Source organism: Oxyura jamaicensis, chromosome 19 (assembly GCF_011077185.1).
Source record: "Oxyura jamaicensis isolate SHBP4307 breed ruddy duck chromosome 19, BPBGC_Ojam_1.0, whole genome shotgun sequence".
Lineage (NCBI taxonomy): Eukaryota > Metazoa > Chordata > Aves > Anseriformes > Anatidae > Oxyura > Oxyura jamaicensis.
Genome location: NC_048911.1, coordinates 9,696,363 through 9,722,007, shown reverse-complemented (window position 1 = coordinate 9,722,007; position 25,645 = coordinate 9,696,363). Strand labels below are relative to the sequence as shown.

Sequence of the window (25,645 nt, the reverse complement as noted above, 5' to 3'; positions counted from 1 at the left end):
TGCACCAACAGTCTTAAGAGGGATGAGAGACATCAAAATAAAAACTGAGACAAACTGTGGCTTTGTAGCTGTTTTTTGTTTTAGTCTCTTCTCTCAATTTGGGCCATGAAATAGGTCAGCTCCATTACTGATCAGCCTTCCCACAAATATTTAAAACAAATTGAATTGCACACCCAATACCCATCACAATTACGCCAGGCACAATAACTAAATTAGCAATTCAACAAAATAATTGGAAATGCGATTCTCTCTATTCCACAGCCTCCCTCAGGGGTTTGGCCGATCTATGGGGGGAAAACTCTGCTTTACTAATTCTGCAGCTAATTAGAGACACACTTGTAAATGAAGTTGTTTGTCTGAAAGTTGAAATTCTTTGCTATTGTGGGGTTTGGGGGTGGGGGGTTGTACAGAGCCCCTCCATCCACCCCCCCGCCGGTCACACGCGTAATGCCCACGTACACCCAGTTGCTGTGCAATGTTTTGCAAAGGTTTAATGCCCATTTGTGTAGGTACTAATTAGCAGATGTCTCCTGAATTAATAAAGAATTAATATTCTGTTGGGGGGGGGGAGGTCTCACTCACTGTTAAATGGCAGCACTGAGCATTAGGAAGACTTGGTGGAGCACACCACGGTCATCTGCGCCCGTGTGACCCAGCGCACGAAGCCCTGGTCCATGCTACAGCCCCGCGGGCCCATCAGGCGCGATCGGGACCGGCAGCAGCTGCCCCCGTAGCGGTGTTACTGGGGGCGGACAGCACCATGCGCAGCCCCCCCCAGCCAAGCACAGCGCCCAGCAGGGCGGCGGGGCACAGCCAGGGCTGGCTGCAGGCACATCACACCGGCCGTGGTCCCATGGGTTGCTGCTCAGGGCCGACACGGCTGCGTGTGCTCCTGCGGCACATCCAGGCAGTGAGAGAATCCAGCGCTGCCCTTAGCGGCAAGGTCAGCAGAGGAAACGGGGCCCTGGCAGGCTGAAGCTGCCGGCCCAGGTTCTCCCCACGTCTCACACTGCCCAGGCTGGGGGGGGAGCGAGGAGAAAAGCCTGCTTAAACACTGATAAGTGAATTCAAAAGCACGCTTAGCAGGGCTTTGACTCTTATCTCTTCAAACAATACGAATGAGAAGTTATCACATTTAAAGTGTTTCATATTACCCTTTTAACATTACATCCAGCTCTCCAAAAATAAAAAATCATTAAAAAAAAATAAAAAATGAAGTGCCCTGGTGCTACAACGCTAAAGGACACAGAAGTCAGACTGGAAAGGCACGTTACAGCCTGCAGAATGTGCAGGCAGCGCCCCGAGCCTAAGCCACAAATAGAGGCCAGACAACTTGCCAGCACAGCAAACCCCAAAGTAGGGTAGGGGCAGGGAGCTTTCTGTTAACCATCCTTAATGCTTGCTCTGACAGTGCGAGCAGCATGAAACCATTCCACCGACACAAACTTTGGAAGCAGCCAATTTACTCCCCTTGATGCCTTTCAGAATTGCGGTTATTAAACCATGAGATTTTAATGATGTTAGATGACCACACAGCTTTGCTGCTGCTCGGAAAATAAGTGCAGGTACTGTTAACGGGTGGGGAGACAGAGCTCAGCGCCGTGTGCGGGTTGTGCCAGGCTGGTAAGGGGAAGCAGCGCACGCAGCCTGGCTGCTTTCCACCCCTTGCCAGGGAATTTATGGGGGGGTGCTTCCAGGAATTGCCTTGGGGTGGTCGCACCCCGAGGACGGTAACAGCCGGGGAGCACCAGCCCGCTGGTGGGCTTCGTGTTGAACACAACGACCTTGCTCACTACTGAGCATGGGACCGCTCAGCACAGGCTGAGCCAAATCCGCCACTCCCTGCACCTTTGGGTGGCTCTCACGGCAGCAACTACGGGGAGCCGCGCTGCTGTGGGGCTCTTTGCCGGAGGTAAGGCTGCCGGGGCATCCTGAAATAGAAAGGGCAGCAGAAGGGAGCAAGTGGTGACATTCGGTGAGCTTCTGCCTGGCACATTTTGAGCAGGGAGCTGCGAGATGGAGATGGGGCTGGAGAAATCAATGCGCTTCCCTGAGAGCTGCAGATACGGCCTCGCTGCAAGTGAACATAAAGATTTATCCACCCGTGATACATATGTTTGCCACACAAAGTCAATACTCACCTTGCACTTATTTTTTAAAACCAAGAAAAATGGGACATTTTCCCACCGGGCGGGGAGCCCGGCCTCCACCGCCTCCTCGGCCCCCATTGATCCGGGCCCAGGACTGGCAGCAGGGAGAGGAAAGGCAGTGCAAAGCCCCGGGGGCTTCCTGGAGCTGGGGGGGGGCACAGGCACGAGGCCATGCAGCGCCCTGGGACCCCCCTTTTAGAGGAGGGGAGCTGGGTTTAGCTCCGGCATGGTGCTTTATTAAAAAGGTCACAAAACACTCAGCTTAACGCCCCCCTCCCCAGGGAAATGTTTGTGTTCCTGGTCCCTCGCCTCTCGCAGGACCCCGCGTGGGGTTGGGCACGGGCTACCTTCCGTGCAGGGTGGTGGCATTTAGCCAAACCGCAGCCATGCTCCTCGCTTCTGCTTTCCACGCAGGCAGTCCCACGGCCAGCACTGCTCGAGCCACGTCCCTGCAGGTGCGGCGGGCGCTGCTCCATCCAGCAGGTAACGTGTCGGGCAGCTATTTACGGGAAACAGGTGACGAGAAAGGAGACTTAAATCTGTAATGAAGAAGTGTAAAAGTGATTAATTAATTTCAGGTGTGCAGCAGCTCTGGGGACGCAACGAAGAGCAACAATGCAGCTACAGAGAAAGGGTTTGAATAGGGTGGAAAAAAAAAGGCTAGCAGCACGTTGCAACAGGCCTGGGTTCGAGCAAAGGCCCTGGGAGCAGGGGGAGCTCCCCTGGCCGGCTGGCACCGTGGGGGGTGCTAAATTTTAATTTAAAAAATAATTTAAAAATTAATTTAGCTGCCCCCTGAAAAGCTTGCAAGTATTTCCTGATGCAGAAAAAGATGAATGAGTACTTGTCTTACTCGGGAGCTCAAAAATGGGGCTTTCCAGGGGTGACCGAAGACGTGGCTACTCCTGCAAGCCTCTGCATTTCGTGAGTACCCTGGGTCATTGCAGCAGCACCACCGCTCGGGCAGGCCGGGGCAGCAGCTCAGCACCGCAGTAACGCACCCACAGCACGGTGCGGAGACACGAGGGCCGTGTGGCTTTCGTGTGTCACCACCGGGCCCTGGGGAGAGGTCTCACGGCTCCAGCGCAGTGACACCAAAGCCTCTGGTTAAATAACATCCTGCTGCCGGGCCCAAGAGGACCCGCAGCTGCCGGTGCCTTTTCTGCACTGATCAGACGTGGGCAATCAGTTTACAAAGCATTTTAATTAGAGCACACAGAACACCAAAGACAGTAGAGTTCATGTGGTCACAAGCAGTGGCCAGCTCATTATACATATATATGCACATATTATTTACGCAAGATAACCTCCATTTCAGATTGATCACAGCAGGCTAATAAATCCCCCTTACGGGGATTAATTTCCAGCTTCTGACCTTTGGATAGAAAAACCCCACAAAAAGCCCCAAGTGAGCGAGCTCCTCTGGCCAGCTTCACGTTTGTGCTGGCATCTTTCAAAAGTGTGTCACGGCGATGGTGAGGACGGGAGGGCTCAGCCACGATCAGCAGAAATAATTAAGCGTAGAGGATCAATGATGGACTGAAAACTCCACCAATATGTTCTAATTGCAGAAATAGCCCCAGATGTGTCCCCAGGTTGCACTCATCGGGAGTCAGCCAATGTCCGCGTCTGCAGCGCGTCTGTTCAGAAATCGGCGTGTGTATGGGCAGCACCGGCTGGCTGCAAGGGAGAGCACCTTTTCTCTGTGTTAAGGCCATGTTAATTATGTAAATGACATTTAAATCCTCTTGACTCGGTGAAAATAAAGCCACACATTGCAGATAGGCAGCCAACGAACAGAACTGAACGCTTCAATAAAAAACCCACCAATCCCCCAAATAAAATCTCGGAGGATTTAATATGAACGTGGGTGACCTGATTGCAGGAGGGGCTGGTGATCCCTGCTGGTCCCAATTGCGTGTCCCTCCCCCTGGCAGAACAGTCTGCCTGTGCCGAGGCAAAGCCGAGGTCAGGAATTCAAAAGGAATGGCTGAAAACGGATCGTCTCTGGGAGGAAGGAGGGTTCGTTTTAAAGGCGGGGGGAGGCATTTAGCCAAGCCCAATGTCTGCCCCCCACTCTTCTTTCTGAACCTGCGTGGATCAGCAGTGACTGTGTGGGTTTGATGTTCCCTCGGGGAGGTTTTTAGCAACAAACCAGCAGCTGGAGACAGCCCGCTCTGGGTGCTCTTGGGGGTGCAGAGCCCGCAGGTGTGCTCGGTCCTGATGCGAGGGCTGGGTGCTAATTCTGCTCGGGTTCTTCAGGACGCGTGACTTTTCCAAACAGGGACCGATAGAGCTCCGTCCTGGGGAAAGGAGAGAGGAGGAGGGGGAAAAGTTACTTTCCAAGGTCAGACTGCAAGCAGGAGGCTGCCACCAAACCCACCTGCTCCTCAAAACAAAAAGGCCTCGTAGAATTAAAAATGCATTCAACCATCTTTATTAATACATACAAGCGAAGGGAAGAGCTTGCATGAGCCCGATCACACAGGGTACAGAAATACGTAAACACCTCCGTGTGGCTGGATCCCCCATCTCTGGAGAATGAGGGCTTTGTAAGTTTGCCCTTTACAGACAGGCTCTTCAAGTAAGAAAACAAGATTGAATATTTTAATAGGATGTGTGAGGCCGCAGAGCCATGAGGAGGATTCAATCAGGCAGTCTTCGTGGGGCTGTAATTTAGTTTTCATACGTTTTCTTGGACTTGACGGTACTTGAAAAACAATGAAAATGACCCAGCAACAAGAGTCCAATTAACGGCACATGCGCAGCAACTGGGGTACAGGAGCAAGTTAAAAAAAATAAAATAAAATAAAGTGGGCTGGGGTTGTTTAATTATTTTTAATTTAACCCCAAAGTAACCTGAGAAGAGAGCTGGGAAAAGGAGAGGGCATTTTTATAGCACGCACATTTCTGGAAATCGAGGCAGACCCCAGGAGAGCCTTATTTCCTGCGGGCACTCTTCCTGCAGGCACAGCCTGCTGTACGATGCCCCGCAGCGCTGCTGCGGATGGGATTTCTTCTTTCTGAGCTCTCCGACCACCACGGGGTTATTGGAGCAACAGTCCCAGCGGTCCGCTTGAGAAGTGTCTGCTTCTTGCAGGCACTTCCAGCGGGGAGAGCCACCTGCAGCCTCGGAGAAGGAAGGAGCTCCTCCGGGGCCGTGGAAGGCCAGCCGCCAGTCCGGGGAGGCACGCGCACAGCCCGCCACGGCAAAACCACCCTAATTCAGTGGGCCACGTCTCTTAATTTAATTGCCATTTAGAACCTCATTAACCAATCGGCGGCTCTACCCTCAGAAAATGAAGTGGCGAGGGACGTGGTCTCCTCCCCTGACGGAACGGGCGGCTCCGTGTCCTGTGTGCAGAGCTCAGCCCCGACCATGGGGCCGTAACTGGAGCTTCTGTGCTAAAGCAAGGGTGTGCAGGCAATTTTGGGGCAAGTTTAACACAAAAGCAAAAGCAAACCACCTCTAGAAAACAGAGCTGATGTTTGAAAAGCTGCTCTGAGCCCAGGAGAGGAAGATGGTAGGGATCAGGAGTTGTAAATGGCAGCTGAATTGCACAGTGCCCAAAATTGAAGGCTCGGGGACCAACGATGCCTCCCCTCCTCTGGAGATGCCAGAAATCGTGCCGCTGTGCGGTCCCGTGGAGGCTTCAGCTCCAAGCCGTCCTGGGCTCTGCGTCCTCTGGTCCAAGCTCTCCTGGGACGCCCACGAGGCAGCAGGAAGGGAACACGCAGGCAGGGAGCAAACAGCTTCCAGCTTCCCTCTGCCTGCAGACGGCCCTGCAGAAACCACCAGGCAGAAAAGGGAGGAGGGAGAGGAATGCCTGCCCCAAGCCTACAACGTTTTCCATCTTTCCTGACTATTAACTGATAAATGTGACTCACTTTTGCTGTTTCAACTGAGAAATCAGATGGCAAACAGCAAGCAGCGCTGCTGATAAAACAGATGTTGTGACTTTAAGGCTCCGACAAGTGATTGGAAGGAAAATGCAGAGCGATGCTATTTGGTCCTCCGACAATCACAGCCCTGCAGCCCTGCTTTGCCGCCTGGCTCAGACCCCATCATTACCCCGAGCAAACGTTTCCGCTTGTGCTGCAATCTGGGTGAAACTCCCGGGCAGCGCACAGCGGCTCCTGGCCGCAGCGGGGTTCACGTGTCGGGAGCAGAACCAGTCTCCTGAGGTTTCTGTCCGCGTTTTGGCTTTGGATGGGTACAGGAGTTGAGGGATCACTGCTGAACCCGCTCCCCTCCCAGGGATTTTAAACAAGCAGTCATTTTTCAAGCGAGCAGGGCCCGCGGAGACCTGCGGCAAGGATTTGTCTTGCCAGGCAGGGAAAGGTTGGTGGCGCTGCCCGAGTGCCGCTCGCCCTCCCCGGTTCCAGAGGCACACGGAGGGCACACAGGGACCCGGAGGAGCCTGGCGGAGCCGAGCCCAGCGCCCCGCAGCTCCCCTCACCTCAGGGCACACCGCCAGCAGCCTCTGCTGAAGCCTGAGTTCAAGTGGGGCTGCCTGGATAATAGCACAGACACCCGGGCAGTGATGGGAGACCAGGTAACTCCTCTACCCTGGAAGAAAACCAACGTTTTACCCTGCTAAAATATAATAATAATAGCCTAACCTTTTTTTTCCCCCCTCCTTTCATCATCTAAGCTACCTTTCTTCTATAGCATCTCCCCTCAGCAGGGTTTAACCATGCAGAGAGCAAAACTCATCAATCCTCCAGGTTTAACCTTGTCTCTGTTTCAATTCACCAGGGTAAGTGTGGATTTTAATACTTTCAGCCCCCTTAAGGCTATGCGTAATGAACTGGATTTTGGTTAAAAACATAAATTTTCTCTCCCCCACCCACATATATTAAGCATCAGACTTGAGCCACTGAGTCGAAACAACCCACCCCCCCCCGAGACGGAGGAAAGGTGACTTTAGCACAAAGGGGCCCGGGTACGAACGCCGTGCCGAGGACTAACCTGTGCTGAGTAATTAACGGCACTCACACCTCTGGTAGGGAGCGTGCAAGAAGCAGGTCGATACAGGGGTCTTCCTTGAATTAAAGTTTAACTTACCCTTTATTGCAACCTACAAAAGCAAGTAATGAGCACTAACATTTTTATTTCTTTTAAACTGTCATTTAGGCTGTAGAGGGGATAATTACCTATTTCCACTGTAGTAAGGTTTTATCACCCTTAGTGAGGCATTTTCTAATTTAATATTTTTACTATATTACCATAAAACCTGTTTCTGGAAAAAATGATCACGAACCACACAGCCATTTGCCATAAAACATGTGTGTGGAAGTACCTTGCCTTATTATTTATGCATTTCTCCCGAGCTCGCTCCAAAGGCAGCGGCCAGCAGCGGAGCTCGACGCCGGGCACCCACGGCTCCAGGTTTGCACAGCCCCTTTTTCCGATGCGCCAGCAGGCTGAGACAAAAGGGGTGTGCGAGGGGGGGCTTCCCTCTGCTCTGGGTGCCCCCAGGCAGTCAGGACCCTGGCTGTTGGCTGCAGCTCGGCCGGGCCGTGCTGGCCTCGTGGAGCAGCCAGGCCGGGATGTCCCCGCGCCGCTCACCGCCCCCAGCCACGCTGCACGGAGCCAGCGAGGGCATTCCCCCCGCTAGCCCCAAGCCAGCAGCTCGACCGTCTTCCCGTTCACGGCTTAACACTTTTACAGCTCTCGGGGGTCACCACAACACCCCCAGCTGTGGGCAGCCCCCAGCGCACGCACACGCTGCAAAGGGGTGCCAGGGCCAGCGCGTGGCCCCAACCCCACGGCAGCGTGGCGGGGCCGATGGTGAGGCTGCCCACGGGGCACGCGTGTGGCCATGTGTCAGCAGCCTTGTTTCAATAAATCAATGAAAGCCCAACTACCTCGTCACCGAGCTCTGTGTAACTCAGCAGCGTATCACCCTCCCAGTCCCACAGACCTACCTACAGCCGGGGTTTTGTAGGCAAAAGCCTTGCCACAGAGAGCAAGAAAACACACACCTGGGGTAGGACTGCCCTGAGTGAATATTAAGAGCAAAAGCGCATTTTATAAATATATAAATCATTAAAACATAGATCACTGTTAGCAGTTCCCCAGGAAGCTACTCCACCACTCCACCAAACATACAAAGGGGAGAGCAAACACCCACCCTCACGTGGGAGGGAGCAGCTAGCGCTGTGCTGGTGGCATAATTACATTCATGCTATTTCTTTTTCTAAAACACAGTTCTGTAGATCAGTAGAAGAGCAAAATTAAGGCAGAAAATTCAGTTTCTGGTGTGTTTTTTTTTCAGAGTGCCATTAATGCAGCAATACTGCCTGAGTCACTGCAGCTCTGCCGTTACAAAAATGCCCTCCACCAACTCTCCCTGCCTTTTCCCGTGTACCTTTTCGTTCCTCTCTTCTTCCAGGACAGAAAAAAAAAGAAGGTAATTCAGACTATGCCCCAAGCAGTACTGAAATAACTACAACTACCCCATTCCCGGTGACATCCTCCGCTGGGAACAATGCATTTCTAATTCACAAAGCCGGTGGAAGATACAGCACGAACACCCATGAAGAAAAGAAGATGAAAACCACACAGCTCCTGATGGAAACAGAGGCTGGCTGCGGAACAGAAGGCTCAGCATTTTCATGGGAAACTTTCTGCCTGCATCCTGAGAGATCTTCTGTCCAGCAGTGTGAAATTCAGATTACCAGGTACCGAGCAAGCAGAGCAGGTACCTGGGGAGATAAAACAAGCTGGCGCCCCTTAGTTCTCAATTCCTAGCCCAAAGCATTGCCCCACGCCAGCACGCGGGGTGGGGAGGGTGCTCTGTGCACACCCCACGTGCATTGCCCCCCCTGGGATTTCTGCAGCAACAAACCCACGCCACGGCTGGCGATGGGGAGCGGAACAAGCAGCGGCGACCAGGCAAGCGGCATTAAAAACCCGTGGCACAGGCAGCGAGGGGTGCTGCGGGGTGGCTGTGGGACGGCAAACCCCTGGGATGGCAGCCCCCCGAGATGGCAGCCCCCCGGGACAGGAGCCCCACGAGATGGCACTCTCTCACTCGCTTCCCCGCCGCGGCCTGAGCCGCCGCACAACTCCGGCCATAAATTCCGCGGCCAGACGGCTCTCATCACCGTGCCCGGCGCTTGAAGGAGATTCAGAAAGGTCTGCCGCAATTCCCCCTCGCTCAGGCAGGTCAGGATTGGGTCCTTCAAGTCCGTGCGAATGCTTTTAGCCCCACGGCTTTAAATTACGAGAGGTGACATGTGACCTCTGGTTTGTCTCAGGAGACCAGGCACAAGATTTATAAATATTTCAGAACGCCGGCTCCTGCCCTCAACAAAGGGACTCTGCACGTTCTGTGAGGCTGGAGGTGGCGACGGGGTGGGGAGCGGGCGGACAACGGGCTGCCGCTCCAGGTGCTGCCCCGCAGACCTCTCCAAAGCTGCCACCTCCATCACCGGTCCTGAATGGTTTGTCCATCTCCTGCCTCTTCCCCAGCCTTACAGGTGACAGAATTAACAGGCGCAGCAGCGGAACCTCTCGCGCCCCCCTTTTGGCCCCAGCAGCACCCCCGTTTTCCTAGGAGCTTTTACAGCACCAAGAGCAAAGACGCAGAAGCGGCTGGAGAAGGAGCGAAAACGCAGGGACGTTCACAGACCTCCGGCATGCTCTGCTGGCCTGCTCTCTAGCAGCTTTAATTTCCCCCTGAAATTCATAAAACGTTGCCTTCTCAGGCTCTGTTTGAAGACGGGTATTTGAGCGGAGCAGCCGCTGTCATGCTGCCTGTGCAGCGCCCTGTGCAGACGTGCATGCACCCGCACGGAGGGGACCATTCTTTGTGTACCTTAACATCCCATATTCCTAGGATGATTTCCCTCTTTCACAGCTTGACTGTTTTATAACAGATTTGATGCAGGAGAAGACAAATTGTCTCACAAAGGAAGGGCGACAAATCATCTTGCAGCTCTTAACAGGTTATTTTTTTTCCCTTTAAAAAGGAAATTTCCATAACAGAGGCGTCCGTCTCCTCACCGGGGGTGTCAAACATCCAGCGCTGGGACACGATGATTTCAGCCCACTGGCACTAGCCGGGGTCACCTGTACCACTTCGCTGCCTCAGAGCACACAGAAGCTCCCTGCTCACACACCAACCCCTGCACAACTGCGGTTTAAAGCCCCGCGGACACCTTCAGGCATCTGGGGGTCGACTTCTAAGGGCGAGTCAAAGGCTGGGGGTAAAACCCCACCAAACAGAGCGAAACACGAAGGGCAGAAGGACGCCGAAGCCACGGTGCCTGGGGCGCAGGGGGCATGCCAGGTGGGTCTCATTTCACAGGACGTGCTGCGTGCTTCGTGCTTTTCGGACCCCAGCTCAGCTGAGCTGAAGCCCCCGGCTCCCCTGGCACGAGCTCGATGCTTGATGCTCGAGAAGCAGAGCGGGCTGTGCTGCGGGACACGTCGCCTCCCCGGGGTGCACACCTCTCTGCTGCGGGACCCCGGAGGGGCTCTGCCAGAGCACGGGGATCCTGCCCAAGCCATGCAGCCCCCCCAGCCCCATCCCAAAACTCCAATTTCTCTGAAATGTCAGAGCGCTGCGTGCTCGAGAGACTTCCCCAGGCGTTAGCGCTCCACACCTTGTTTCACAAAGCAAAGCCAACACAACGCCGGACAAACGTTCTTCCAGGCCGTGTCTGTAAGAGCCTAGAAGGGTTTTCTCACACAGCCAGACACCTGACGTCTGTGCCACACAGCACAGAAGCTGCTGGTTCGGTCGCTGCAGAAAGAAGTGCTTTGCTTTCTGTGAGGGACTTGTGGCACGGTGAACAGAACTGGAGTGACAATCCCCGAGCCCAGATTCCTCCACTAATCCAGTCTCATGGTGCTTTAATAGCCAAAGTACAAAGTGAGCTAAGTTAAAGGCTGGTATCTCACCAACTCTGTTATTTTTTATATTTTTATATTAAACTCTTATGTCATATAAGTAAATTAATCTTTTAATACCAGGATTTCCTACCATGCACCCCCCTCCGCTTGCTGCTAGACACACAGCGACGCAGCAACCGCGCTAAGTCCAGAAGTGAGGATGCTGGTTGGGAAAACACAGCGCCCTGGCTGAATCCAGGGGAGATGCTCTAATCCAAACCCCGCTGGCAGCTGGATGAGCTGTGTGTGAACCCAGCGCCCCAGCAGGCACCGGTGTGCTGGTACAAGAGCCCGGCTGTAAGGGCCTGGGCTGGGGGCTCCGCTGCCAAGCACGAGGTGAGGCCAATGTGGGCACGCAGCCCTGGAAGCCCCTGAGCCTGGAGCTCCTGCAGACCAGGGACATGTCAACCAGGTGACTTCCAGCACAGGCAGGTGTTGTCTGGGGTGTGTGATCAACACCACCCGAAACAGGGAGCAGCCTGTGCCTCATACTGCGTGGTTTGCCACAGTCCCGTCACGGCCAGCTTCTTCCTGGTTATTTGGGAAAAAGCTGACACATTATCCCCCCCCCCTTCAGCCAGGTGAAAACCCCTGCCCTGAATTTCAGCTTGCGCTTGAGCACGTCTCTTTGTCCTGCCCGACTTGACTGCAGAGAAGCCTTCTCCTGCCTCCCGTTTCTGCTCCGGGTGCCATCTTTAATGATGATGTATGGGCGTCCTTCTCCTCGGCGGTGCTGTGGGGAGGGGGTCACACGTGCGACACCGCCAGCATGTGTATCAACAGCAAATTATAAACCGTGTCAATCCAAGCTAATGCAGAGCTGTAATCCTCTTTAACAAGAGATCAAATCAGTGCCATGAGTTATGTTCATTCTGTAATCTGATAAGAAATAGAGTGAGACTCTAATAAAAGAGTAATGAGAGCCCTTAATGATGCTGTTAAAAGGTAGCGCCAGTTAAAATATTGCTGTTGTTCCAGCTGATTAGATCACTGTTGCATATTTGCACAATCTTGTTTTACCTGTCAGAATAACCTCAGTCGCCGTGGCAGATAAAGGTGCTTGGACCAAACATCTGCTCCCTAAAGAACATCCCTCCTGCAAGTTACCCGTCCTCCAGAGGTGACACGGTGTTCCTCAAACTTGGCAGTAACTTGATATCAGACCTTTTTATGAAGCGTCTGTGTTTAGTCTCCGTTCCACACTCATGTACAGTGCAAAGATCTGAAGATCTGTATATCAAAGCTGACAGAGAGATGCAACAAAACCAAAATCCGCACAGACATCCTCCCGGGAACACAGACTTGACCTGACCTTGCCACGACTAGGTGGTTTATAGGAGCCCCTCCTGCAGATACGGCATCTCTGCACATGATGGAAATACACGCACGTGTTTAAGGACATGCACACCTTCCGTGGGAACCTCACATCAAGTTCCTGCCTTCGGCTTCCTTGTCACAGGGCAGGCCCATTTACATAGCAATGACCTTGGACCGATTAGAAAAACCTTGGCCCAAGAGTCCTATAAATGTATTTAAGTCTATAAACATACACCCCAAGACAACCATAAAAATCACTTTCCAGTGTATGTTTTAAAATACTACCAAAGAGGGGTTAAAACAGAGGAGGGCTCGAGGCCACCAGTGCCCCACACATTACAGCATAATATATGTGAGCACAAGGTTAAACAGCCATGCCCATGCGTAGGGTGCAGGAAAAACTGGCAAGTGGAAGATTAATTGCCTGCACGAATGCTATTATTCCAACTAGCAGCAAGAATGAGAGAGAACGTGGCTGCGGTGTTGACAAAGGCAGTATTGTACTTGCACGTTTCTTCTCTCAAATTCCGGCTGTAAAACAATTCTGGGGGCACCGTCCATCCCTCTCCCCACGCAGCGCTCAGACTGTTTCTCCTCACATGCCTTTGCTCTTTATTTCTGCAGCCAGCAGCAGTGGCAGGTGATAAACCTGACCTGCCGGATGCCCACAAGTCCTGCGCGTCCCACAGCCACGCCACCAACTCACAGGAACCTTCGCGTGAGCGCTAGCAGCCCCTAGCACTATTTTAAGGGCTCTTTGCACAGCCAGAGCATTTACGATGTCTAAAATGTAGAGGAGAACCAGGCTCCAAATTTATTCCTAGGTTGCGTTAACTATTTAAATATACCAGAAGTGACTGGGTATTACCGTGCCGCGGAGATACGTGCCTTTAAAGCACTTCCAGCAAACAAAGCAAGGAAGGAGTCACAGACAACTGCATCTGTCCCTGCCCCAGCGGCAAAGGGCTCGCGCAGCTCATCACGGGGAGCGAGGACTTGGCACAGCCACAGCAGAACCAGAACTTCCCCACCAGCCACCCTCCAGCCTCTGCCCGGCCACATCTGCCCCTCCATATTTGTGGCATTTTCGAGGCAGCTACCTGACACCGCGGTCACCGGTAGGACTTAAGGAGGAATATTCAGGCAGCTCTGTTTCTACAGCCCTTTGTTATATACAGCTCACTGACACTTTAAAATGTCTCGCACTACAATAGCGAGCACCCTGTTGTTCAGATGTGTATTTACTTTGGGGTCATGCCTTTTAAGTGCCTGAGCAGGAAAAAAATGGCTCGGAGCATGATCACATCACTGTGAAGTGTATACTTGCATTTTCAATATAGTAATTCACACTTGCAAACAATAAAATTACCTTCTTCTGTCACAAAGGAAAGCTGTTATCATTACTGCTTCCCTCTCATGCGTACAGGCTTGGTCTCTTCTTTTTAATTCACCCGCAGTTTAACGCAGGCGTTGAATTCTTCTCGTCTTGTCCAGGCTGGCTGTGTGCTGCTAGAGGGGTATGACGGCCCGTGGCAAGTGTAGAGGCATTTTAAGCAGGAATGTGAAATGATCCCTAGGGGGTGGCCATGGTTTTCAAAAAAAAATAATTAAAAAATCACCGATAGCAGCAGATATCTTCATCTTGGGAGAGCGGAACCAGAGCGCCCCGAGAGTTCTGATTTTCAGACACCGGCCACTCCGAACCCTTCGGTGTGATTTCTGGTTGGATGCAAACACAAAAGGTGTAAGACTAGGGAGGAGAGGAAGGAAGGTGGGCTAAATAACCCCCAGGTTCGCAGTGCACAAAGCACGAATGCCCACCTCTGCTGTCCAAACGAGGAAGGCCCGCGGCAAATAGGAAGCGAGAATCTGCTCCCAGTGCCCCCACTGAACGGGACAGGAAATAAGAGGCCTACCTTCCTGCGGCTGGAATCTAAGCGTAACGTTAGGACTCAACAATTCCAGCATCGTGTGGGGAGACAGCTGTGGAGAAACTGCCTAAGAAAAACTGTACGGCCTGCAGGAGTCTGCAATGCATATTCGTTGTGTCACAGGTAACTAGTGGTGATTCTGGGGAACACTGAGGAAAACTTGTCTCATCTGAACCAAAAGCTTTGCTATATTTTTTTAAAATGAGATAATAATACTACTACTGAAGCACTGTTTTTTATACCTCCTCAGCAGCAGACCTCAAAGCATCCCTGATTCTTTCCACCGCAGAGAAGGGGAATCGGTCAGGGAAGCACACGGACTGCTCAAGGTCATCCATGAAGCCATCTGCTGGACTCGGACCCGAGCCTGCCCAGCCTGAGCCCTGCGCCGCCCCATCCATCCGCAGGGTTTGCTCGCAAGCCTCATCTTGGCAGAACGGGACGCAGCTGCCCACGCGATGCAAGCCTCAGGCATGCTTGCTGGTGTGCGAACACATCAGCCGACAGTTCCACTCTAGATGGCTCAAGCAACGTGGAGAGCTAAGTGACTGAGATGCCATTAGCACAAAGTATGGCGGGCCTCCAAAGCGACTAATAAACCTAATGTAAGGAGCAAGTTCCCGCAGTCAGACAATAAGCAGCAGCAGCTGCTGCCACGCTGCTGCCACCGAAGGATCTGTAACACATGCAAGCGGTGTAATAACCCACTCGGAGAGGAGAAAACCCCCAGGAGACATTTGCAGTAAACCAAATGTCAAATGCTATGTCCCTACCACGATGATAGCAATGCAGACGCGGCGGAACACAGATAGCATCCTACGAGCTGGAACAGCTTCAGAGGGTCAGCCAGGCTCCTTGCAGCTCGTGGTGGACTCAAGGAGCCTGCTGAGAAGGGAGGGGAACGAGGGTTATGACAGCAGTCAGATGAAGGGTAGCGGAGGCGCAGGAAGGCTATTGTCAAAATGACTCGGCTGTCCCAGCTGCTTTGATGCACTTCATGCTTGCGTTGACTTGCTGGAGAATTTTGGCTTCCAGACGGCATTTTCTGTGCAACTTTTGGAACGCAAGTGAGTGCAGTGGACTGCGAAGGAGGAGGCAATGTCACCTCTGGGGCCAGCAAGCATGATAACCCGTGGATTATTAGGGCCTCATTATTATTTTTCACCTCCCTCTCCCACAGACCTTGCAAGTTGAGTTTCCCTTATTCTGGGGATGGAGCAGGGGGCTGTATGCCTGCCTAGCCTGTAGGACAGTGCAATATGTATTATATGCAAAAGTGGCAGCCACTCTAACCTTATTCGATCTCCTCCAAGTACAAAAAATAATCAGTCAGCTGGACAGGACAGAGAAGTACCAGAGGCATGCACACCACTAATGGATACGGTATGACCGGGTTCTTCCTACACATACCCGGGCCACTACTCAGAGCAGTTTTCTCATTTGAAAAATAAAAAGGGGGGGGGGGGGAAGAAAGAAAAAAACATGAGAAAGATGCATGATGAAACAGCTTAAGTCTTATTATGCACGCAAAATGCCGTAGTGCCAGCTTTCTGAAGAGCTTTCATCCAGAAGTCTGTGCAATATCCCAAAAGGCAGCAGTCTGAGAACAGCAGGTATTTGGTTTCCATTTCCCAAACAGACAAATGACATCTCTCTCTCACAAAGCACAAACATGTTCCACAACCCAGGGGAAAGATGTTTCTCAAGCCTTCTACATCCATTCATTGGAAAAATTATACCACCTCCTTCCCACAAAAAGGCCAGCATTTCCAGACTTAGTTAAAGAACGTAATACGTAAGAAATACGGCTACAAATGCCTAGCAACTATGTACAAAACTGAACTTGTGTCTTCTTTAATAATTAGCAAGTTAAAACAGCATAGTCTTCTAATAAAATCTGTCAGTCTTTAAACAGAAATAAACACAAGCAGTATTTAGATCTTGGCTGAATCTTGACTGAACTATTGCAGTCGTTACCTGAAGTAGGAAAATGCACGCTGAGCAGAATGTAAACCAGTTGTCATTTCTGCTAAAAGACAAATTCTTCTAAGTTTTGATTACACCCGGAGATACTAGGTAGCCTGGCTCACTATTTCTAGAATAATTCTATTAAACTAGCAGATTTCAAAATCGGAGCAATTTTAAAGCAGAAGTAAAAACGTAGGTAATTATGGTAGAAGTAAAACCGTAGGTAATTAGGAAATTATGAAAATTTCTTGTTTGGTGTTGCAGTAATTACAGAGTGAAAGCTCAGCCAGACTGCCTGGACAGATGTGACCAAGACATCCAGGCTATGATGCCAGTGACAAATGGTTAACTGATAAGAAGAAATGGAGAGGGCGACAGGCTGAAGAACAGGTCAATATCATGCTGTCATGAAGCCATTTGAGAAACATAATTAATCTATTACTCACCTGGCATCATCATTCATTGTGCAGTGGTCAATAGGTGCCATGAAGCTCACCAGCTTGCTGTGGACATGATACCTGGATAGTGCAGGAAATAAGAGGCAGCACATTAGTAACTATTAATGAAAGGAAAATGTTGCTGCTTGAATAGAAGTATACCAGTCCCAAAAGGGAAAGTGCTGGCTTTCCTGGTGGCTGATACCTGATGAGTTACTAGTCACAGCTGGCAATTCCCCTCCCTTTCCTCCTCCTCCTTCCTTATAACATGGAGAGAACAATCAGATGATACAATAAATGAATAGCCGACTAACAAGCAAATCCTTTATTTAACACAGCTAGGAAGAGAACATAGAGCAGTCCTTAATTGTGTGCAGTACCCAATCAGACTCCCGGACTGACAACCCTGAAAAGTCAGGGAAACAGGAACTAACTCTTGTTTTCGGCTTGCCCTTCAGCTGGCGGCTCAGTCACCTTCTGGAATGTGTACCCAAAGAGTGCACTGCAGGCAGCAGCAGTGTCAGAGCACCAGACCTTCTCAGGCATCCACCTCCTATCACTTTTTCCTTGCTCTGTGGTAGTTAAGAGCCCTAAAAGATTTCAAAATCCCACTCTGCTGGCCATACCATAGCTGGAAAGTGTTATCCCAAATAACTTAGAAATACAGCATGTAAACCAGGCAGAGAAGACAGGAAAAAGATCTGCACAGAGAAGAGAAGAGGCACGTCCAAGGCAATAAAGTGCTGCATCTGTCCCAGCTTCTGATCCACCAAAATATTTCTGCGTGCTGTGATGCACCATCAGATAAGGGGTCACCCTCCTGCCTTCCATCCTGAGCTAGGAACTTGCAGTGACTTTTTGTGACTTCCAGCCCAGGATCCGACATACACGATTTCACAGAGTACTGAAAAACTGTGAATGTGAAGGTGCCTTTAAACGCTAGTGTGCAAGGGCAGGAGATTCCAGACCACTAGCTTTGATGTGCACTACCATGCTGCCTACCCAAGTCTGAAATGTTTTATCCGAGTTGCTGCTATTTTTAGAGCTTGACAAATAGCAGGCAAAAGGATTCACAAGCATTTGCCCAGAACCACCTTTTCTCTCTGTCACCTCTGCACTCCCTTTTGTTTGCTTATGCAGGAACATTCCCTTGAGGGGATTTTTAGCTCACAAGAATATTTCAGAATGGCTCTTCAGGCACAGCACACACTCACCCTTACACAAGGGCTTCTCTACACAATCAAGTCTTTGTCACTCGTAATGGAAGGAACTGCCCTGGTCTAACGCTGTAACGATCAAATCAGGGAACAGACACAGCACGGCGTGCCTAGCACTGCACCAAACAGGTCAACAGGCTGAGCTATGGAATAGTTCACTTGCATTAAGAACTGATGGATTCGTACAGATCAAAGCTTACACAGAGATGGACTGCTAAGTCGAAAGGGGACGTGGCAATTCTGATAAATTCTCTGATGCAAGTTGTTTGTCCAGAACTAATTACCGTCATGCTTTTAGAATCGGGACCTTCAAAATCCCAGTCTAGCAGACATCGAGTATTTAACTTCATTCACAGAAAGACGTCCCCTGTTGCAGCACAGGCAGCGCTGACGAGAACAGTAGGTGCGCACACAGCGCTCCTCCACGTCTGCCCCAAGACATGGCATGGCCTAGTGAGGGACAGCAGGGTCTGGGCACCTGGCTTCTTAAGCTCAACTCTGCAGTTTTTGGAAGGGCTCACTTCTCCTCTTCATGCCTCAACTTCTCCATCTATGAAGGGAACAGGGCCTCATGTCAAGCACAAGGTCAACTGCTTTTGAAAGCACTTGGAGATCCTCAGACCCAGCACATTTCACCCAAATGCGCTGTAATATTGAAGGATTGCTAAAAAGAAAGAATTATTGAGACAGGTAAAATTTAGCTTTGATACTTTGCTCTCTGGGATATCGAAGTCCTCCACGAAAACAAATCTAAGCACTGCTGATTTTAGGGGGAAAAAAGAACAGGGGACAGGCAAGCTGCTTGGGGTGACACACAGTCTTTCAATGGAAGAACCAACTATTTAAAAACACCGATTTGGGCTCTTTTGGACAATTCTGAAAAGATCCTGGAGCTTAACTGCATGTTAATCCTAAAACCAGGCAATGGCACATTATTTTCTTTTATTGGTATTTTTCCTGAGGGGTCAGTGCAACTTTTATTTAGCGAAGAAAAAAAAGGGCACCTAAGATGTAAGAGGCAATTGACTTGGCAAGATAGCTGATCTCTCAGGAATGCTGAAGCGCACAGATTGCACACAATGAGAGACTTCCCCATTATTCCTAGAGGTTTATGAGTCTGACTCAGTTGTGTGATGTTGTCAGTAGTTTTGACTGAATCATGAATATATCCAATTATGTGTGATGCTGACAGAAAAGAATATTGATAGTCAATAATTATAGGCTTTTCAGGCCAACAAAGTAGCTCTTCCCTCTTTTAATAAATTATCTTATGACATCTATCTTAAAAATTGCTATGCCAGGCCTGACCCAGACTGACTCCACTGACTTTCTATCAGATGCCATCTAAACTCACGATTTATAGTTTACTCACAAAAGGATGGTTAATGTTGCGGATTTTTTCAGGAAGCGGTGCAGCTTTTCAGCATGCCTCCCTGCCACAAACACCTCCTCCACCACAAATCATGCAGTCATGCTAAACTCAGGGAGGCTAATATATCTGCTCTGCAAAGGGGGAAAAAAAACCTATCTTCTCCAGACTGCTTCCTTTTGCACCCTACAGCGTGGACAATTCTTCCACTGCAAACACAGTCAGAGAGATCAACCCAAATCAAATTAGACACCAAATTCCAAATGACAATTCCTGGGAAATAGGCACGTACCTCACTTGGGCACTTTACAAATCTTCCCCTGAAGCTGTTAATGTACTGTAGTCAGCTGCATGTATATTGCACAAGGGGTGCTTATTGACTTTCAGCAGAAATCATGACCCCAAATCACTTAGGGGCATTAGAACACCAGTCTCCAGTGCCCTCTGAGACCAAGGAACACTCTTGTTGAGACTGATCTGGGCAGTGCTCAGAGGTTGCCACCCTTATTCTGGGCTCACAGAACATTAAGATTCCACAGTGCATGCCCCAGAGCAAGGCGGCTTGCCCTGAAGGGAACAAATAGGCCTACCAGTGCACCCTGGAGCCAAACCAGGGCAGTCACATTTGATTTGGCAAAATCACAACTTCTGGTTGCTTGCAGAAGCTGTCACCCACCGGATTTTCCTTCCTTTACTGGCTTTTCTGTCCACTTTCTTCTTTATTTTGCTCCGTAACTTCTGGATGGCCAGCCATTGCCTGAGGGATGCAAAATGACAGTTACACCACTTTTAGAACCACAAAGCAAATAAGCATTAGCTTTGCTGGCATCCGAAGCCCGTTCCAGCCCTTTTGCCTACTGCATATACAGAAGTGAAGGAGATCAGAACTTCAGGAAAAGAAGTACGAAACTTCAGATGCCTGCCCTACTGCTCTACTCCGAGAACAAAGCTTTTAAACAACAAGCATTTCTCCTCACACCAGCCACAAAAGGACTCATAGGCCAGCCCTGACGATCCCAATGAGATGATCCCGTTCAGTGAGAATTCTTCATCTGCAGGGAAATCCATGGAGATGCTGGCTCCATTTTTGTAATTCTTTCTTGATTACTGATTTTTTTAAAAGAATCTTTAGGATTAAAAAGAAAATCTTTACCAAATACAAATGCTAAAATCTGTGAAAATTATCTTTAAGGGTACTCCTTTTTGGTTTTGGCATTGATTGTTAGAATGATTTCTATTTTGCACATAGAAAGCCCAGAACAGTAGAGAAGGTCTGACACACTCCAAGCTGAATCCTTAAGTGAGACAGGCTATGCTAACTTCATGAACTGAAGTGCTACAGTGCAGTAGATGCTCTGAATTTATTTCCTCCCTCAGTTCTGCAAAGCATATAAAAAAATTACAAGCAAGTATTTCTCCCCACTATCTCTGCCTATTAAACCTGGCAAATCTAGCAAGAAGTCCTCTATAATGCTCCACCTATGACTAAGCAGAACTACAAAAGAAAGGCAAAAACCACTTTCAGAACGCGCTGCCTGATCCCCAGCAGTATTTAGAAGGGAAGGCTCAAGTCCTCCAACAGAATCTCATCAAGTCTAAGAAGTTTTCAGCAGGGAAAAACTTCCACAAGTTATAAATATTTTTTTACGAAAATGAGCATCATCTTACCTAATTTATACAATGAAAACTTGACATCAGGGAAAAAAATCTAGCAAAATCCAATTACCGCAATCTTAATATAATCTTAATTACTGTAATCTATTTTATTGTAAAGTCAGATAAATGTACAATGTAATCACCACTTAAATGTAATTTTGTTTATATCACGTTAAATTATAGTGAATAGCTTTCCATAATATTCCAGACATATACAAAATATATTTGACATGTTGCACTAAAATTTGGAGAGTATTTTACGAGGATAAAAGTTATTTTACTTACACAACATTTCCTAATGAACTTCCTTCCCCTCCCCATACACACACCCTGAACTCCTTTTTCAGCAGAGAGCCCTGTTCCAGCATCACCAACCTTCCCGGGCTTTTACATCACTTTCCATTATAGCCCAGGGCTATTTAAGTGTATACTGTTTATTAAGCAGTATTTGAAATGTTCCCTGTTTTCTCAGCACAGAATTAAGCTGAGGAATACGAACTTCCCTGCATGGAATTGTATTTTACTTCTGGCATGCAGGAAACATTCCCTGACACCGCTCTAATCAATCAGAATCGTTTCTTACAGCAGGCAGAGAGCATACACAGGAATCACTTTAACTGATCTGACTACAGATGGCTCACCCCTCTGCAAATCAGAGCTCATAATGAGAGAACACCCAACTTCAGCAGTGGACAGTCACTTCACCTAGTTCCCTCTTGGCAGGCAGGACAGGACAAGACACTCCTCTACACACCCGCTGTGCTGCATGAACCGCTGCGACAGAGGTATCCACAGTCTGGTACAGGGCTTTTACGGTGCGAAGTACCTCCGGGGGCAGTGCACTGTACTAAACCCAGGAGCTTTCTCCTCAGTCACTCACAGCTTTGCTCTCTACGACGGGCAGGACTGGAAGCTCACAAGTAGTTCTGTGTTCCTAGGCTGTGCTGCAGGGCTGGGGAGAAGCTAGCGATGCTGCTGACAGCTTCGTACTCACCTGCCCATCGCTACTTGATCGTTGGGGTCCAGCGAACTGGTTTTACGCTCTATAAATTCTCGAAGGAGCTACAAGGAAGACAAAAATTCCATTTAAAAGCACAATAAAGACAAGTTAACGCAAACAGGTTCACATGTTTCTCAGAAAACGTAAGAAATTAGGTGCCAAGTTCCCAAGAGAATCTGCATGCCTCCTTTCTTGAAACTCTCCAGACAATGGCATGCCAAGAGCTAAAGCCTTTTGACATTTCCCCTCCACAAAAGTTTTCCAAGGGATAAAGCAGTTTTCTTCCAAAACAGTCCCCGCAGTGCACGTGACTGGAGCATAACGCTGGAGGCAAACAGAGGCGTTTCTGTATAAAGCTGGTCCCCAGGGCTGCCACTGTGCGCGCTGCTCTGGCTTCTGTATGCTGCTGGACTGAGGGGGAAAGGCCAAAAAACTGCCATTTAAAAGTAGACGGTTATCGTTTTATGACCTTTTTTGTTTTTAAATGGAAGACAATCAAGCAACAGAGTAAATGTTTATTCCTGTCCACATCTTCCCCTGCCTTCAAGGCATACATCATATTAAAAAAAGAACAATTCAAGCACAATTAAAATCTACTTCTTTTCCCCCTCTATTTGCCTATTTTTGGAGATTACTACAGAAATTACATTTAAGAATTCCAGGAACAGAGGCCTCTGGTTTATTATCACTAGAAAACAGCAAGCTATTTCTCTGCCCTGTTTATCTGATTGATTCCCAACATCTTTCTGGCACACAATCTATCAGTTTATCTCTCCCACTTCATCACAGTCACTTCTGGCAGCTAAATACAAGATCCAAATCCAGTGTTACACAGACATACGACACAGTAAACCTATGTAACACCGCTACTCTGTAAACAGCTGCCCTTAAGGCTAAGCAGAAATGGGATCTTGGTTTCTAGTCAATATGCTGTCAAAAGCAAGGTGGGAGGGAGGGTTTAACGGCAGCCAGAAATGGTGCTGCTACATTTTAGTGCTTCTTCCTGTACCGGCGGTAAGATGTGTTTACTGGCACCTCTGATCTTGCTTCCTTGCAATGCACAGAGAAAACTGCTGAGCTGTAATGGCAGCGGCCGAGGCACAGAACACGGCACCACGCACGTCCCGACGCTCTGAGAGCCAAGCAGCAGGACTGCCTCGTCCTGGTGGCCCACCAAGTCATGGGCTGGTGGCACCCGGGTCTTCCAGCTCTGCCCACAGCTCTGCGAGGTGCTGAGCTGTGTGCTGCCGGGCAGGGCAACAGCACGGTCCCGTTACCCGCTGGGGACATGTCCCCTGTGCTCGGAGCATCCTCTCACCAGAGCTAGCAGGGGAGAGCTTTGTGCACCAGCGGGAGGCGAAGCCCTGCACACAGCTGTCTCCTGGGCACCGAGCAGGCCAACACATCAGCCAGAGCTGGGGCAGAGCTGCCTTGGAGACCTTGGGGCTGGCAGTGAAATGTTCTTTCAATGCGGCGTCACCTGCAAGACTGGGGACACTGCTGGGGCGAGGGAAGGGGGACAGGCATGAGGGGGAATTAAAAAAGAGCAAGGAGAAGAGGGAAATTAGGAAAGAGAAATAAAAGCTGCGAAGCATCTTACTACATCTAAATAGTGTACGTCTTAAAGCTGAAGTTATAAATCATGCTAACAATGGTTACTAAAATAAAAGTGGATGTAGCCAGAGGCTACCGTTGAAAAAGTCAGTCTAGACCTGCCTCGCTGCCTTTGGTCTTTAAGGATTTGATTAGTTTTTCCGCTTTCTAGTTCACAGTCTTGCATTCAGCCCATGCTCCAGAGCCAGCTAGGGCTCGGGATACAGAATGAATGATAAATTCATTTACTGCATAAAGTAACACTGTTTTCACAGCACAAGACTTAAAACACTTCCGAAGCTGTAATATTTCATTAAGCTTGGCGATTCTGGTTTAAATTTATTAGTCAAAACAGAAAACTCTCATCAGCCCCCATATATTCCGTTAGGAGTGATATATGGTGTCTCCCAATGGCTAATTATTAACTAGGAAGTGTAAGTAAATCACTATCAGAATTAAGCCCTGATGTGTGAAGACAGAGTTTGGAGTTAGGCAATTTCAGCATCAAAAGGCTGTGATTTGAAACATCCCCCTTTTTGCTTTCCCTCCTTCACCTCTTCACATCTTCCCTGAACTTCAGAAAGCCCAGCTCGCCCTCCCACACAAACACACACAGCTGCCTACCTGCAGACCCAGGGGGCTGCAGCTCCACTACCAGCTCCAAGCTGCTCCTACCAAAAGGAACCAGGAGGATAAACTCTGGGCAAAGTGGACAAGGGGCAGTAGTAAGTGGAAGAAAGCGAAGAAAGCTGCTCGTGTGAGTTTTGTTTCTCTTTGGAATGACGGGGCGATGCTTGCCATGAGTGTGTGCTTGTGTTTCTGAACTCAATAAAGCTTCACATCGGAGAAAATTTTTATCCAGGTATCAACGAGCGCTTGCAAATCCTATTAAACCCAAGCAAATCAGGCTCCCTGGTCAAAACCAGGGACTACCTGTCACACACGTAAAGAAAAGCACACACGTGGTGTGGCTTACCAAAGCCCGCAGGCAGCGCTAGCGCTGGGCCAGGAGCAGAACTGATTCACCCTCCTGTGTTCGGAGCACCCGAAAGGAATTAACATCTGCAACGGCTGACAAAGAGCAAAGCGACGTACCCACAGGATGTGACCCAAGGCGAAAGCTTCAAAAGCAGCTTGTATTCACCTACCTGCGCTGACACCAAAGGCATTGTTAAAATTTACACTGGAGTCACTGATGTGTGCTTTCTGAAGAATTCACCTTAAAGGGACTCCCCGTCTGCTAGTTAGGAGATGCAGCACATCGTACAGAATTAGAGGGATTTAGAAATGCCATGAGGGTGTTGTTCAAGGGTAATAGAGATTCATTTCTCATTTTAGAGGTCAATTTTCATTTTAGAGGTTAGGTCTCATTTTCATGCACTATCTATCAGTGTTCCTAATACTACAGTTGCTGACCTTTCTGATTTGCAGACCCCTAAGAATTTCCAGTTGAGACAAAGAGCTGAAGTAGCTGAAATAAGCCTCGTGACAAAAGAGACTTTTCTTTGCCCTCACAGACCAGTTCAAATTAATATTTTGCAGAAGTTGATCTATATTTAGGTTACAAACCTGAGAAATGTAACTGGAACAAAAGAAACACTTTCTCTCTGATGTTATTCAGGTCTTCAGAGAAGCCAGTAAAGGCACAGGTCATTTCTGCTACCGTGCATCAAAGCCACCTGCTCTGTCTTGCGAGAGGCACCGCTGGCTTTGAATTCACCGAGTCAGGTACGAGGGGCGGTGAGACGCGGTCTCAGCCCAGTCGTTGTGCTTGCTGCTGTACGAGGAAGTCACCGTAGTGCTGCTGGGCTCCCCGCATCAGCAATACCAAACGGGGCCAACAATGTTCATTTTAGAACAACTGTGCAGAGCAGCGTGAAAGCAGAACCTTGTACTGTTTCTGCCAGCTTAGTCGTTTGTTGGAAGCAACAGAAACAAAAAAGGATGCAACTTATGTGGATTTAGAAACAACGAGAAAACGTGAGAAAGCCAGACTACAGGTTTACCAGCAGCTGCTCACCTTTATTAGAGCACTGTCACTCCCTTGGCTAAAAAACCCACTCTGTTTATTAGTGAGGAACTCTAAAATATTTGCAAATTAC

At 49.4% G+C, this 25,645-nt stretch overlaps 1 protein-coding gene across 3 annotated transcripts in view; it reads right to left on the bottom strand.

Annotated features, from left to right (window-relative positions):
- The window catches only part of AATF (apoptosis antagonizing transcription factor), a 56,407-nt gene that overhangs the window by 4,598 nt on the left and 26,164 nt on the right, over positions 1-25,645 (bottom strand). Inside the window, exons 9-13 of one of the 3 annotated variants that reach the window (XM_035343276.1) lie at positions 21,945-22,012; positions 19,971-20,051; positions 16,718-16,789; positions 4,391-4,453; positions 310-318 (exon numbers count right to left, since the gene is read on the bottom strand). In XM_035343276.1, coding sequence (XP_035199167.1) covers position 318; positions 4,391-4,453; positions 16,718-16,789; positions 19,971-20,051; positions 21,945-22,012 — 285 coding nt within the window. In that variant the 3' untranslated portion in view covers positions 310-317. Of the gene's footprint in view, positions 1-309; positions 319-3,334; positions 4,454-16,143; positions 16,281-16,717; positions 16,790-19,970; positions 20,052-21,944; positions 22,013-25,645 lie in introns of those variants that run through there. The other 2 variants (XM_035343275.1, XM_035343277.1) reach the window with 2 other exon arrangements.